Source organism: Gymnogyps californianus, chromosome 1 (assembly GCF_018139145.2).
Source record: "Gymnogyps californianus isolate 813 chromosome 1, ASM1813914v2, whole genome shotgun sequence".
Taxonomy (NCBI): domain Eukaryota; kingdom Metazoa; phylum Chordata; class Aves; order Accipitriformes; family Cathartidae; genus Gymnogyps; species Gymnogyps californianus.
The window spans coordinates 84,678,719-84,695,550 of NC_059471.1; the positions used below are offsets into that span (position 1 = coordinate 84,678,719).

Consider the following 16,832-nt stretch of genomic DNA (forward strand, 5'->3'; position numbering starts at 1 on the left):
ATAGTCAGGTTCCTCACTAGCACAACTGAGAAATGAGTTATGACTGACATGGATAATTCGTTAATTTCAGTTTATAACAAAATGCAAATCTATTTCTTTGAAGTTCTGTTTTACAGTTGTTTATAAACTGCTCATTTGATGCATTTGCGTAAACTGAGAACTTCCAAACTACTACTGCTGTTACTTATTGAATTTATTATAATTTGGCTTTGATTTAGTAATCACATTAGGTAATTAGAAAATCTAAAATTAAGCTAGCTACACAAGCACTGTCCTTTCTTGACTACAGTGTTTAAGTAGCAATAGGTTCATTTCTTTCAATAGGCCATAATCACTTATAAGATATTTAGACAACTAATTGCTCTATACTGTTAGTTAGACAACGGCTACTCTTCTCGTAAGCCTGATTAGTTCCCTCTGATTTAATCTTTGGTTTTCCCTCATGTTCCAGGGTAACTCTTGACTTGGTCAAAAGAGGGGGTGGGAGGGGGAGATGTCTCTAGCAGCCTTTTTCTTGCACTGTCCCAAATTCTCAATCATAGAGAACTGAAACAAAGTTATTCATGGTAATTTACTTAAAGAACATTTTGACAGTCTTCCTTTGCAAAGAATTTAGCAAATATCTATTATATCTACAAATCAACACATCAAAGTGCTAACAGATGAGGGATTTGTATGCCAAAGGTAAAGCCGTTACTTTGCAACATTGTTTTTGTTATGTTTCACACTGATAATGAAACGTATCCCAATAATCTGATTTTACATGGCATGGCACACTTGCAGACTTCTGACTGAGAATTAGCAACTACTGGAGTTCAACCAGTGCCTATAAGCGCCTCTTTCTCTGAATCAGAGAGAGCTCCAAGGTTCGCACCACTATGCTATTTATTTCTCTGCCTCCGCATCTTGTGCTGGTGAGTCTGACCAGGCCAGCGAGGCTGATCTAGCTGTTCTTACAGAGTACTGAAGGTAAAGACATTGAACAGAGAGATTCAGAGGTTGCTACCAAAGAAGCCTTGCAAAACGACCTCCATTTCTTTCTCCCTAAGAGCACCTCTCATGGTTGCTGCTGTTTTCCCCAAACTTACTTCTTCCTGGAGGAAAGCAGATGGTCATTACCTAGCACAAGCACCTTTACTCAGTATTGTGGCACTGTCTCAATAATTCCCTTCTACTTCAGCAGCAAGGCCAGCACAGCTGCAGCAGGGTCACAGTGACCTAGAGGGTCACTGCAGCACAATTCTGATAAAAGACCTCAGTACCCAATTTCTAGGGGCTTGAGCATTGTAACTGTGCTGAGGGCCCAGTGTCCCTACCCAACGTACAAAGACATCCACACAAGAGTGCATGTTGGTCCACGTGGTCAAAAATTCAGAATACTCATTCTCCCAGCTCCTGTTTAACGTAAAAGGCAAAACTGTTCTAGACAGAGAAGCCAGAACCCAGGATTCCCCATCTTCCACACAAAGAGAATCAAGAGTATCCTATCACATCACCATAGCATCTCAAGCCGTAGGCTTGCTTTAAAAGAAAGCATCACTAACTCACATTGTATCAGGCCCCTTTCTATCAAATCATATTAAATAAATTGTAAGAATACATAATGGATTAGGCCCTTCCAGGATTGAGACAATGAGATGTGTCATTTCTGACTCACTAGTAGGATTACTACATTGACAGACAGTAGTCCTGGACTTGCATGAAAACAGATTATAGGTATTTCTAGGCATGAAAAAAGCTGGGCAAAGGAGTTTCTTACTAGTATTTTCACACTTTGGCACTGAGATGCCTAAAGCCCAAATAATTCCTACATTATGTGCCCATGTGGTTTATTAGGTGCACCTCTAGACCTCTTTTGAACAGTCCATCAGGTTTGCATTGTTGAGAGCAACAACAATGCTTTGAAAACAAACTACAGAATTGAATTCTACCTCTCCTCATCGATTTCGTTTTCAGGATGAAGAAGGGTTCTTAGGTAGAGCTGAGACATCTAGAGAGTCCAGGCATCTCCAAGGTCAGAGGACAGCTGAGAGAAGACTTAATCTCACCACAGAAATAATGAACGTGCTGGTGCCCCTTGTACAGCACTACCTTACTTATACTTACTTTGCCCTACCTGAAACTCAGCAATATGTCACTCCTCCATAAATCCATATGTGCTTTGCTGGAATGGAGATTTAGGCATTTCTGATCGCTCTTAAGAATTCCAAAAACCAAATCTGAGTTTAGGAAGAAACAAACAGTTTTAGGGTTTTAGTAATTACACTAACTGTAAATTTCAGCTGTGGCAGTAACAACCTTATTGCACTGCTGCATGAGCCAAGGTTCCAAAAGTGGAAGGATAAAACCTCTTCTTGCAACACATTCTCCCTCAAAACTGTCTCGTGTAACAAAGAATATCTACATCACAAGGAGTTTCAGCGATATAATAGTTTGTCTGCCAGATGTGTACATATGACAGCAAAAGCTGACACATATAGCTACAATGAATAACACATCACCAATTTAAAGCTGACTACAAACAACGCATCATATTAAATCATTCATCCCTGTAGCAGCCACACCCAGTCCTGTTTAGGGAGACACCTTCAACGTCTCATTAGGTATATGTCACAAGGAAGGGCCTGGAAGAAACTCTTGTGAGGATAACCCATATAGTTCAGGTTTAATTTGAGATGAGACAACCCTTTCACACGTCACCACTAGAGGTTTTACAAACAATGGCAATTTTAACATAAGGAATGCATCACCTGTGACACATAAAGGATTTTACAACCCATCCTCAACTTCCATCTAACAGTTCCATACCTCAAAGCAATGCCAGGTTATCTACAATGGCTGTAGTGCAGTTTGCTGAACTTCTCACCCATAATTATTTGATCTTTTTCAGAAAATCTGTTAACTGGACGTTCCTTCTCTCTCAGTCTGTCCTTCGTCTCCTCCTAGCCTGACAGCAAGAACCCATGGCACTGGCAACATTGAAAAGTTCTACCACAACTGCCCTATTTGCACTAGAAAGTTAGTTCCCACGTCTGCCAACATACACCTTGAAAAAGGTCCCATGTAGTAGACTACCAGTATCCCAACTTTAAAGCCTCTTCCTTTTTGCAGATGGTGCAAGAATGTCTGAAGATGACTGCAGTTGCAGGACTGATTCTCTGCAGAACTCACCAAAGCCCTTATAGCCAAAATGAACACACATCGTGGTAGCAGCAGACATCTGCATCTCCATGGCTTTCCTTTTATTATTTGCAAATTATCTACAGTACAACTATTTCAAAAAATGTATTCCTACTGATCTGTTATTGTACGTATCCCATATTTAACTTCATGGGGATTGGTATTTTACAACAGGCATAGATACATGTACATTCTTTATACTAGTATTAGTTCTATACAAATACTGCTCTGCTTCTTTACTCAATAAGAAATCGAACTTATTTGACACCTGTGCAAGATTTCTTTGCAAATCAGATACAGAATCGTACGTTCCACAGAGTCTCTAATCCAGCCCAATTTACTTAAATTGTCCCATCATCTTTCTCCACTTCCCCTCTATAAAGTAACCAAAGTTAACAAAGTGCTTTGATCTAGTGACGGATATCTGGAAGGTAGAGATGATGCACAAGCAGTATACAAGCAGAAATAAGTGAATACTAAGCACAAAACCACCTCCTGGTCTTTCTTTCCAAATGCACAATATCCACAAATTTATGTTCTCAATTATAGCCAACTTCACCTTGACAGTAGACATTTCTATACTGTGGTCAGGCTGTAACATAAGCCTCACAGAGATTCCTCAACTAGTTTTAAAGTAGTTGGGCTCACATTCAAGTAACAGTGGTGCTGCTACAATAAAATACACCAAAGAAGGTGGAAAAATACTGGAGGGTTAGGGCATTAACCCATCAGCAGAGGATCAAACAGGATGACCGAAACAGTTGCCGCCCTCAGGTGACAGCCCCACCCCTGTAGAAGGTGCCCTGTCCCTTCCAACAGTGTCAGTGAACGGCATAGAAATCCACTTATAGACCAACCCAATTTATAGTCCAGCACGTTAAGGTAAACAAGGAGCACAGATTCACATACCTTTCAGCCATCAACGGTGGCAGGAAGGATGTGACAAGGGCAAAAGAGATAGCACCTGAGTTACCATCCCACTTAAGCCATCATTAAACATGCATGAAGATCATGTGACCATGATGCCATAAGCTTCACCACTCCTACCACTAGCAGTGGTGCCCAAACTTCAGCCATCCCCGCAGCTTGTATTCTTTTACTCTCCAATGTGATTGGAACTGCTTGCTCCAAATACGCCAGCAAACCAGTTTACTGGGGCAATATTCAGCAATAGCCAATTTTGAGTCAATATTGACTCTGCAGACACCATCACTGGAAGAAAATGACACACAATCATCACAGGGACACGTGTGTGATGTGCATCCCTAAACAGACTTACAACACATCATCAACTTAGTTCTTTTTTTGCTAATTGCTTTGTATCTAAGCTACAATAAAAATGTCAATTCCAAAAGGATATGGTGCTTACTAACATGATTTCTCTAGCCCAGGGCAAACCCAATTGAATTATGTCATAAAGTGCAGGAACGATATATATTCATATATTCAAGAGCGAGCAGCAAAACACTGTAACCAAAGCTGGACTGCTGCTTCTACACTGGGAGTCAGCTTGCACAGACGTCAAAGCTTGGTACCAACTGCTGTTCTTCAGCATAAATAAATGCTGCTATCTGCTAGTCACACATCATCTAATAGTGGCAACAGTAATATATTATCTTCCCCTACTTTTGTTCAAATTCTTGGTCAGCAACCAGAATTCCTTACCCCTGGATATCATTCTGCCATTGCTGGATAAACTGTACCTATTTCAGAATAGTACTTATGTCCTACAAAGGGGTCTTCTGGCAAAGACAGCGTACTGGGGCTGTCAGTACTGTCAAACTGAGTTCTGTTGCTGATTCCGATACAGAGTTCAGGGATGCCACACAAATTATTGGAGGAGGGCACTACGGTCTAAATGACAGAGAACAGGACAAAGAGTTGGGAGATCAAACTACAAATACCAACTCTGCCACTCTCTCATTCAGATAGCCTCTTATAGATTACAGTGCCTTGTGAATAAAGCTGATCTGAGGAGACTGGAATCATCCCCAGATTTGGCACGCAACTCTTACGCAACTCTTGAGCAGGTCACCTAAATTTCCAGACATTGGTCTCTCACTTCCATGGGAAGATGTTTCAGTAAAACTGGTTATGCTATTTTGCAATTAGGTGGTGTCCTTTAATGAGCCCTTAACGAATTAATAAGGCTAATGTACTGAATTCCTTGAGTTGTGATCCCTCGAAATGCAATTCTTCTTCCATACTACTAAGCATCTTACTACTACATCTTCAAGACAAGGAGGTGCCTTTGGTACAAGTAAAGACACGTCATTTGAATACTTAAAAAAAAGTTGTGAATACTGTAATGTCAACAATACACATCAGGCACACCAGCTTCCTGACACTGCTTCCAAAAGGGATAAAGCAGTAAGCATGGTGAGGCTACCACAGGCAGGAGCTGTAGGCAAGGAGAATTAGCAGATGGGGAGCAGAAGCCTTAGCAGATCACCTGGTCATGCACTACTACCAAAATTTCACCATCTACCAAAGGTGGAAAACAGGATGGAAAGAGAAAGGGACAGATGTTTTTCATTTTGTTTGCAGAAGGAAGAGGAAAAGGACTTATGATTATCTTATTGTCATGAACAACCATAGAGTTCGTGCCGCAGTTTGGTGTATGGGACTTGCCCTAACCCATACAATGCATTCTAGACCAAGACTCCCAGACTTGCTTGCACTGCTACCACCATCTACCATAGCAGCAGTAGAGGTTCTGCTAGTGATGACAGCAGCAGCTCCTGACTTTCTGTTGAGCCAAAAAGCAAACACAAGACAAAGTGCATTTCCAGCTTCATCCTTCAGTTGGACTGGACAAAGATTGGGGGATGCCTGACCCCAGTTCTCTGACCCTCAAGCTAATGCCAAGCAGGACTCCCAAAGGAAGACTAAACTAGCAAGGATTTCTGAACCAAAAAAGGAGGACAGGATTTCTTTGATATGTTAAAGGCCCTTTTAAGAAGGAAGACAATAGGTCTGTTCTCCCTATCTGTGGAGACAGGAGAAGCAAAGGGCTTAAGTGCAGCAAGGCACGTGGACATATAGTAATACTGTCTAATAGTAAGATAAGGAACCACAAGGAATGGACCAGGTAAGGAGGTTGTGGAGTCCCCATTATTTAAGGCACTTAAGAATATGTTAAGCAGACATTCAACATAAATACCGGTGATCCCACTCTAGGGCAAAGGGAAGAAGGAATTATATGATCTCTGGAGGACTCTTCTAATACTCTTCTCTTGACACTTTGGGAAGTGCACATGCAAGCAGGCTGCTAATGCAAGGTGTATATCTACATGATTCATCTAGCAAAGCTTGCATGGTCTTCTCAGGAAACCTCCTACCTACCTGTCATGGAACCCTAGACCCATACAGCTGCAGTTCCCAAAACACCCCTTCCAACCCATCCATCTCCTACAGACCCACAAAGCTCTTGGTTCAGAGTTGTAAGTGATGCAATGATGACTGATTCTCAATAAGTGATGCACAGGGTGAAAGATCTAATAAGTGAGCCTGGAGCTAAGCACCAAAAAATGACAGCAGACATCAGGCAGATTAGAAACCACGTGTAGAAACCACAGCCAGAGCCACCAACTCAGCGGTTGCAAAACCAGCAGTGTTGGGTCACGAAGCATCAACCACGGGCTGAGTATCACTCAAAAATGCCCCACAGACTATCAACGGAACATGATTTCAGAACCTGCAGAACACGATACTCAGTTATGAAGGTGTTCCCAAGAAGGAACCGTTTTTCAGAACCTTAGATTCACCTTTCCCATTTAGAATACTTCAGTGTTTTTCCATTCACATCATGGAGTGTTTTGATTCTTAATAGTAGCAACTAAAATTTTATCCCAGAGGAAATTCATCACTCTCCTGTGCTAAGAAATAGCACAAAATTTGGAGAACTGGCTTTGGCCTTGCTGATTATCAACTCGTACAAAAAGCAAGTAGCTTCTTCATATTTTATTTATCTGGATCTTTTAAAAAAAAAATTTATATTTACCATTTTCCAAAAGTCCATTATAATAATAAATGCTATACATATCCCCATAGGAGCCTTTTTCAGGCTTCTTTGGGTGTGGTACATCTTGAAGTGTAAAATACACAAATTTAAGAGAGAAGACCTCTCCAGGATGGCCAATAAAGACCAGGTAAACCTACATGAAGTGCAGCTGTGGATGCTGATGCCGACTCATTTCAGAGATAAAAAAAAAAATTACTCATTTCTACTGCTGAAGTATCCTATTCCTTTAACAATTGAAAACATAATAAAACTAGTGCACTGACTCAATGACAAATGCTAGTTTCATAATTAGGGTGGGGCATGCAAGCAACTATAAAGGCTGCCCCAATCTGAGACTCTCACTTCTGCTGGATACATTTGAAAGCTCTGGATTTTGAGTGAGGTAAGCATAACCTAAACATATTGGGTATTTCAAATCTTTGAACCTAACTTAGATTATTTTTTTTCTTGGGAGAGTTGATCAAGTTTTACAGAAAAAAAAAAAACCAAACCTTTTCATCTAGGTTAAGTATTAATCATTTCACATGGTTAGTAAACCAATGAACAGGGTGTCAGATGTATTTCAAAATTCTGATGCACAGGATTGTTATTGTCTACTTTGTTTGCAGTTATTCTTCAAGACAACATCTGAGAAACATGGAACATTTACTCAATGATAACCTTCTGAAGTATTTTACCCAGTATGCTTTAATGGAGGGTAGCACCAGTGCACTGTCCATCGGTGGGCTGAAAAATCTACTTCAGAATCAATTTGCACAGTACCTGAAGGTAAGTTTCACTCTTATTATATTCACTGTGCTTCCTATGAAATGGACAGGAAAAAGGAAATACAGGCAATGATGCTGCAAGGCAGATTATTGTGCCCAAATGGTTTCACTGACTCCATAAATAATCCTTAAATAAGGGTTGGCTTATAAAACTTCATTCACATTAATGAACAGTAGCTCCAAACAGATATCTGAGTAGGAAGTTTATAACAAATCCCTATGAAATAAAATGCAAAAAATCTAAGAAGCTGTTTTGTTTGGGGTTTTTCAGGTAAGCCAAATTTCACCTAGAATATTGCATCTGAGTCTTATAAAATATTTTTTGTTTCAGTCTAAATAATAAATCTTGAATCTAGAAAATACACAGAAAAACCTATAAACCAAGTAAATCAGTAGGACAAATTTAAAAGTAAGAGGCATGAGCCAATTTCTATCTAGATTAAGTTCCCACCATCACAAAATAAAAGAAGGTTTGCCATTCTAGAAAGATGCCAAGTAAAGAAAAGAGATGCTACTAAGCTAGAGAAAGAAATACCCATTTCCTGTAGCGGGAAAAAAATCTAGGTTCTGATTTCATATATATTCTCTGCCAGACCTTTCCTGAACTGCATTAGGACTCAATTTAGATTCTTTTGCTAGACAAATCCTGAAATACTGTGTTTTGGATAGCTGACAAAAGCAATTTTTGCTAAAGGTCTGAAAGAAGTTGCACCTCAATAGAAAAATCCAGTATTTTGAGAACTACAGTAATCCAATTCAGTCATTTCATTAACATGAGGCGGCTAATTAAAAAAAAAAAAAAAAACAACTAATAAAACACAAAGGTTTTTTCCCTTAAAAAAACATGTCAGAAATTAATTGCCAAAAACTAATAGGAAATGTAGTGGCAAATTCAGAAATATAATGCTTTTTATATTAGCTGTAGACAATTTAGCACCATACCCACTTTCCCAGATATGTGGAAATGGAAGTGTTCAGGAAAAGCAATGCTGACGTTTTCTGTCTGGATATCAGACATTTTCAAGCATCTACTCTGTTTGCAGAAATATATGGCACCATAATAAATCAACATAAAAGCAGGACAGGACATTACAATACATGCATAGACAAAGTATGAAGAAAGAAAAGATTTTAAAAATTTAAATTATAAATCAAAACTGGTTTTATATTATTGAACTAGCTGGAGCAGGGATGTTATCAGAATACTCACTGCATCAGGATGTTACATGCACTCTTATCAGACACGACAAATAAAAGGAGCTAATAATCTAAACTAGATTTAATACATTAGCAAGAATTTTTCAACAGTAGATACAGTATTCCTAGTAAAGAGGGGAAAAGGGGAGGGAAAGAGACTCTCAGGTCCTGGTCCAAAGCCTAATGAAAGTAGCAACACGTTTTCAAATAGTGTATGCAGGGCCCAAATTAGTATCTAATAAAGCAGTAGGTGGTATGCATATGAATTTTTATTGGTGACTATATACATGCTGCAGCTATTCCACCTGCTCCATTTCCTAAATTCCAAATTTACCTACAAGACTGAAGTAACCTGTCTGAGTAATACTCGATACTTCTCAAACGGTTATCATATCTTTGTTAACATTTTTGGCAGGCGATAGCAGGCACTGTATTTCTAGTTTAAACACTAAAACTGGTACATACAACACTACCAGTAACACCTTCAAGTAACACTGACTGTTATTGACTGCATCACTTCTGAGCAATATTCCTCATACGAAAATAGTCATGGCAATCTATTTATTTCATTCACTTTTCTTCTTTTTTTTTTTTTAATTCTTTTCTTATAAAAACAGGATTCATTCTCACTTGATAACATAATTAAATCGTTGGACAAAAATAACGATGGAAGCGTCACCTTTGATGAGTTTGTGATGCTTGTAAAAAAGATAACTGGTACGGGACAGTAAGGCATCTGCAAGAATGAATATCACTGCTTTGAAGGAGAAGAGCCTGGCGTTCGTGTACATTATACGTACACCTAAACCCACAGATTTGTTACAATTTTAAAACGTACATAATAAAGATTTGACATATAACAAAGTATGTCTTGTCTTGTGTTTCCTGCACATTCGCTAGCCACACTTTCCAGCTAAGCTGCCTCACAATTAGTTCAGAACTACCCACCTGTTTCTATTTCACACTACATTTGAGAAAGTGTCATTTAACAAACCCTGCTTTACCTGAGCTATTAGTTGGACCTCTAGAGCAATTCAAATCAAATGGTTTCTAAAACACACAAAAAGGAAAGATGTATCATTCCATTTGAGGAGTGTCCCCTAGTGTATACTATCCAATACTCCTCCCAGTTCAGTTTAATCGTTCACAAGACAAAACTTCCACACAGTAAACAGTTCAAATTTTTAAAACATAAAGTACTTATTTTCAGTAACAATGCTAAGTACAATGCCTGTAACATTACATGTTTATTTTAAATTATAATTACATAAGTATGCACATTTTTTGTTATAACTCTTGTAAATGGGAATACATAAGTATATATAGGAACTGAGTGATTGCTGTTGCAATTAAAACATTCATTACATGTATTTGGTGCAGTTTTAACCTTTTCATTGCATGATTCCCTGCAACATATGTATTTTCACACATGTAACTCATGGGCATTATTATTTACTTTAAGAGGAAATTAGTGAAAAAGAACAGAAATGAGAAGAATGGAAATTTTGAAGACAAGTAATTCAGTGGATTAGGCACTAATCCTACTAGAGAACTTGGAATTTTGGACTGAATTTTAACATCAACATCATCCATTATCCTCATAAATCAGTTAGATCTCAGAGTTACTTAAGGACTTAAAGACTCAACTTAATTGCAAAGCCTATCAAGTGCATTCAAGATCCCATACTACGGTGGTTCCTACCCCTGAATTTCCCCTCCATGAAATGAGGAATAAAGTACTCCACACCAGTGATGCATGAATAGAAGCCTCAAAAATTATGATATTTAAACATGATATGAATGTTCTAACAGGCTCCTGGGCCATTCTTTTACACAAACCCTTCAGTTGTTAAAATGTGTTATGTTTCTTGGAAGAAAAGAAAATCATAATATTTATTACTTTTTTCTGGTTTATGAAAAAAAATTATTCTAAATTCACAATATGCTTTGATTTCAAAACTAAATATACTCCACACCCATTTGCTTACTAAGCTACGTTAGCTACTTTATACACATAAGTAAAATCACAGAATTTTAAGAGGTGCTTTTGCATGAGTGGGACATACATTCCTTTCCATCTCTTAGAAATTTTTTAATTCAGTCAGGTTACTGACATCCTGAATAGGAAAAGTGGGCATCAAAAAACAAACATGTTATAAGAGTGTCACCTACTGGCAAAATCTATTTCTGCACAATTTCTTGAGTTTATAGAAAATGCACTTATTTTATCCAGTGCAATATCTGAAGTTTCATGATCCTACACAAGATGCAATAGGTCACGAAGAACAACGGTCACAATTATAATTAGCTTTTTTAAATTAAAAAAAAAAAAAAAGGCGTTAGAATTATTTCTGGAAGGAGTCTTTTTTTTTTGTTTCCTAGAACAGTATTAGATGCAGTTGCAATAAAATTGACAAAGAACAAAATTAAAAGGCTCATCCAAAAAAATAAATCTAAGTTTAATAGTAGAGGAAGGCGAGGGAAATGGAACAAAACAAATAACTCTTTTGCCATCCAGTGAATCCAGTTTATTAGCGTTCACAGACTATACAGTTTCCCTTTAAAGGAGTTAATTTTAAAATTATCATTTGCAACAGAAAACTCATACTAAGCACTACTCTCAAGCAAATGCATTACTTTTCTGAACAGCTATCTTCCTGCAAAGAGCAATAACAATTTACCTATCATTATTATCCAAAAGGCTAGAAAGTAAAGCAGAAAGCTTAAGAATATATAATGGGAACATGACCTGCAAATAATCAACCAAGATGAGATCAAGAACTTGAGGGACTGTGATCAGTGCTCATGTACCTCCTTCATTTTCCCTACTGAAATCAAACATGTGTTAAAGAGGAATTGAAGCCAAAACCTTAAGGTGGTATTTTGACAGTGTAAATGGTATGGTCTGGTGAATACAGATAACTGCCATATCAGAGGTCTTTTTTTTTTTTCTTCAGAGTACACATTTTTAATTTAAGCCTAAATGAAAATATCTAACACCTACTTCAAATCTCTCAAACACAGCTTATAAATCACAGCTTATTAATATTTTCAAATTCTAGGTCTCATTTCCTTTGCATTTTCATCACATAGATATTCAGCTTTAGGAATTTTTTTTTCCCTACAGTGTTTTAAAAACACAATTTTGGCTGTTTTACATTATTAAGTCATTAACTTCCATTTTTTGTATGCAGAGACTACTATTTTTTCCAAGGTATTTGAAATCTTAACTCTACAATACTTGCAGTCATTTACACGTCAATATAATTGATATCAATATTCCCCAAAACAAGCAACACAGGCTTATACAGGGCTTCCCTCCTATATAAAGTTACTCATGGGTGCTTTTGCAGAACCCAGGTTGAGCAACATTGTTGTAATGATAGTCGGTAGAAACAGATGAACAGCTAAAATGAAACAGATATTCAACATTGCAGGCAACTCTCTACATTTGCATGTTCAGTTGTGCATTCATTATTGTTCAAAACAGAACAAGTCACAATTGCCTCATCACATAAAAATCTTTTACAATGCTCAAAACTTTTTACTAATGCAGACAACGCTCTTCTATAGTACAATAACTTGTGTTATTTTAATTGAGAGACAGTTGCCAGTAATATCTTTTCTCATTATTTCAGCCACCTGTTTTTCCTTTGGAAGCCTAATTCTGAGTTACATGATCACTTGACAACCTCAGTTTTTATTTCTAATAAAAAAGGTTCAAATTTCCATAGATGCGGACAAAAGGGAAGCAAAGTAGACCAAGATATTGTATATGTACTTTAGAAGAAACTATCAACTTTGGTGAGTACAGTTCTGAGTATTTGAATGCTTATCAAATTAAGAAGGGATGGAAGTAGCTGCATATTTTATGATTGCCCCTGAGTTCCCCTGCCAAACTACATATTTGAACTTTTGTCTTTTTTCCTTTTTCTTAAAAATAAAAGGAAATAGAACTACCACCTCACCAGTGCCTTTCCTCTCCCTCTTCAGTTTCCAAAGAAGCAGGAACCAAAAGAAAAGTACACTGCTTTGGTCCTAAGTTAGCACTCAGTTGAACCACATAGTGACATCACAAGATACTATCAGTGCTGATACAGTGTTTCCAATTAACTTTCTTGGATAATGAAACATCTGCATCAGTTCGGTAGTTCACAAGCTTCACTAATCTGCTTCTCTTCCAATCGTTTTTATTGATTTGTTATTATATAGAATATCTAAACAGTTTTTAGCACAAGATAGACTCTGCTAAAGCAGATTATTTAGCAGTTACAATTATTGATAGTGCAAATTTCCCCCCTTGGAATGATTTACATTGTTTCTTGCCCAGAACTGAGATGTCAAAGATCAGATTAAGATGCTGAAATATGACTGCTAATAACCAATTTCAGAACCTTAATGTAGCTCAGAACAAAAGAATATCCATTATACGTGCTGCAAGCATGCTGCTTCAATTGTAAACACTGTATTAATCTTCTATGACACATACATCCACTCGATTATTTTCTTAACTTTATGTCCACATAATTTTCTCTTTAACATATATACCTTACTTGCCCTTGAATGCAAATTGCAAATCATTCAGTTAATTACTTGTGGAATAAAATTTTGTCCTAGATATATTGTACTAATACACACCCCAATTTCTGTAATAGAAGAAACTGTCGGTAGGGCTGCAGCAGACAAGCATCCGTGTTCCTGACTTCACCTAAGTGTGGAGCTCTGCCTCAGAGCCAGCTACTGTGAACAACCCTTAGAGTAATGGAGAGAAACTGGCAGTTCCAAAGGGTGACTCACCCCCTCCTGATGATCTGACTGCATCCTGGAAAGGTACCTGAGGTGACTAGCTGAAATGCAGTCATGAGAAGTTAAATAAAACTGGCACTAAAAAGCCCAAGAAACAAAGATGACCCAGAATCAGTCTTCTGTACTATCCCTCTTGCTTTCCAAAAAATTTACAGTAAACTTTCAACATCGTCCACATTTTACAACATATTGCTATTATGAAATTGACCCCTCCAGTGAAAGAGTATGTCTTCGCATACATTCAAGAAGGGTGAAGGAAGAGACCTCATATGATGGCAAGCCCACAAATTTGATGCGAAATGCAAAGTTTACCTTTGTTCACCTCAGGACATTTCCAAATGCCACTAAGTTTTAGCAGCTAGTCTCACACTGAAACTCTGAAGGTCTCTAATTTACCTTCAAAAGTTCAGACTAGATTCTATCTCCTATGCATATAAACAACCTTGACAAACAGGTCAAATGCTTTAAAAACCTCCTATTTGCATGTTTCAGACCAAGCAGAGGTGAAAAAAAAAAAAATTTTACTTACAAATCCCAACAAAACTCTTTTGAAGGAAATTGATACAGAAACAGTAGGTCACTATGAGCAACCCACTTAATTTATCACCAGAACAAATGTTTACATCTTACACCAAGATGCTACTTTATTTCTCACAAGTATTTCTGTTCTTTTTCATTTTCTTAAAAACCCTCTCTTACTGATCATTTTTAAGTTTTACTATTATGACAATGTGATACCATACTCTCCTGAACTAGGAGATACCTGGAAGAACTCCACTCTAAAATTCTACCATTGGCATATGATACAGAGCGCCACTCACAAAAGCGAGCAGGTGAAGGCAAGGGACTATTAAAAGAAAAAACGTTTTTAAACAATACTGAATAGGGACAGTAGACACCTCTTCATGTCCTACCATGTAAAAATATAGATAGATCTTAGCTTACACAGAGGTAACTCCCTTTTTAACAAAAGACGTATGTTCACAAAACATGCAGGGAAAAAAATCAGTACTTACAACAGGGTTTTTTGTGTCTGGGTCAAATTCTGTAGAATTTGCATCTGAAACAGAAGTTCAAAACAAACAGTACAATTCCATTGTTTCACATGCACTACAAACTCGTCGTAACAGTCGTGTAGCATTTTAGGGCTTGTCTGCATTTAAGCTACAATCTTATATGTTGAAACACATACTGCACCACTTTTGAAGCAACCACAGGAAGCATACGACCTCAGTCACATGCACTCCCTTTCCTACTTCCCAAAACTTTTTCCTCTCAGCTCTTAGCGGTAGAAATTCTTTGGTGAGCTAAATCTCTTCATACTACTACTGCAATGGCTATGGTTCAGCTACTCCAACTAATGAAAGCAAGTGAGAAAACCACTTCTCACTTTTTACTCTTCATCACCTGCACACTCCTGAAAAAGACTACGGAGGTGAACTATAAGCACACTTTCTCCTACACTCGTTAGATCAAGAAGCAGGTTTCAAGCAATCTCCATAATAAGAGTTCCTACTCCCTTGTACAGAAAGGTAGCGCAGGGCTTAGCTGAAAATTACCATGTTGCAAGAGCTAAGTACCTAATGATCATAAGATCTATATAATAGTTCTAATAATAGATATACATTTCACATATAGAATAAAATTTCTTCTAAGCAAATTATATTCACATTAGCATACTGAGCTCACCTTTCCAATTCAAACAGTTTCTTGCGAATTCCACAACTGCTAATTGCATTCCCAGGCAAACTCCTAGAAAAGAAAACAAAACCCCCAGAATTTAACTGGACTAAGAGCAGGACTGACAAAGTACTTGCTGTTCTGTCTTAGACTTGACTGCTTAGAAATCTTGGTAACTAGTTGTCCTGGTTTCAGCTGGGATAGAGTTAATTTTTCTTCTTAGTAGCTGGTACAGTGCTGTGTTTTAGATTTACTGTGAAAATAATGTTGGTAACACACTGATGTTTTAGTTGTTGCTAAGTAGTGCTTATCCTAAGTCAAAGATTTTTCAGTTTCTCATGCTCTGCCAGCAAGCAGGTGCACAAGAAGCTGGGAGGGAGCATAGCCAGGACAGCTGACCCGAACTAGCCAAAGGGATATTCCATACCATAGAACGTCATGCTTATTATATAAACTGGGGGGAGCTGGCCAGGAGGGGCGGATCGCTGCTCAGGCATCGGTCAGCGGGTGGTGAGCAACTGCACTGTGCATCACTTGTCTTTTCTTGGGTTTTATTTCTCTCTCTTTTTGTTATATTCCGTTTCATTACAATTATTAATTTTTATTATTGTTGTTATTATTATATTTTATTTTAGTTATTAAACCGTTCTTATCTCAACCCACGAGTTTTACTTTTTTTCCGATTCTCCTCCCCATCCCACTGGGAGCGGCTGCATGGTGCTTAGTTGCTGGCTGGGGTTAAACCATGACACCAGTGTATATACACAGACTTACCAAAAAGCTAAAACAAAAATGGCTGCTCAATGTAAAACTCACTCTTCAAACTTGGCACACTGTAAATACATGTGACACAATTATGTGCTTTAAGCCCTTTCAAAAATATTTTTTTCCTCCCATCTATTTTACCAATAATTACTGTAAAGACAAACAGAAGCTGAAAGCCTGGGTATATCCAGAGTCAAATTTTGCTTTGGCAACCAGTCAAAGTAGTCACTTATAAAATTGTAAGAAATGTGGAGTAGGAACCAAAGCTTCAGAGGCACTTACACAAACAGCACTTAGCTTATAGGCCAGATGGCATCTTTAGACTTTACCATAATAAAATACACCAGTAAATCAACAAAAATTATTTAATATAGCAAATGTGTCCAAAGACACCTATGTTTTCTGCACACTGA

At 37.7% G+C, this 16,832-nt stretch overlaps 1 protein-coding gene across 1 annotated transcript in view; it reads right to left on the reverse strand.

Moving 5' to 3' along the window:
- CTPS2 (CTP synthase 2) overlaps positions 1 to 16,832 on the reverse strand; it is an 83,470-nt gene that overhangs the window by 37,006 nt on the left and 29,632 nt on the right. The window contains exons 12-13 of the mRNA XM_050910637.1: positions 15,664 to 15,726; positions 14,991 to 15,034 (exon numbers count right to left, since the gene is read on the reverse strand). Coding sequence (XP_050766594.1) covers positions 14,991 to 15,034; positions 15,664 to 15,726 — 107 coding nt within the window. The remainder of the gene's footprint in view (positions 1 to 14,990; positions 15,035 to 15,663; positions 15,727 to 16,832) is intronic.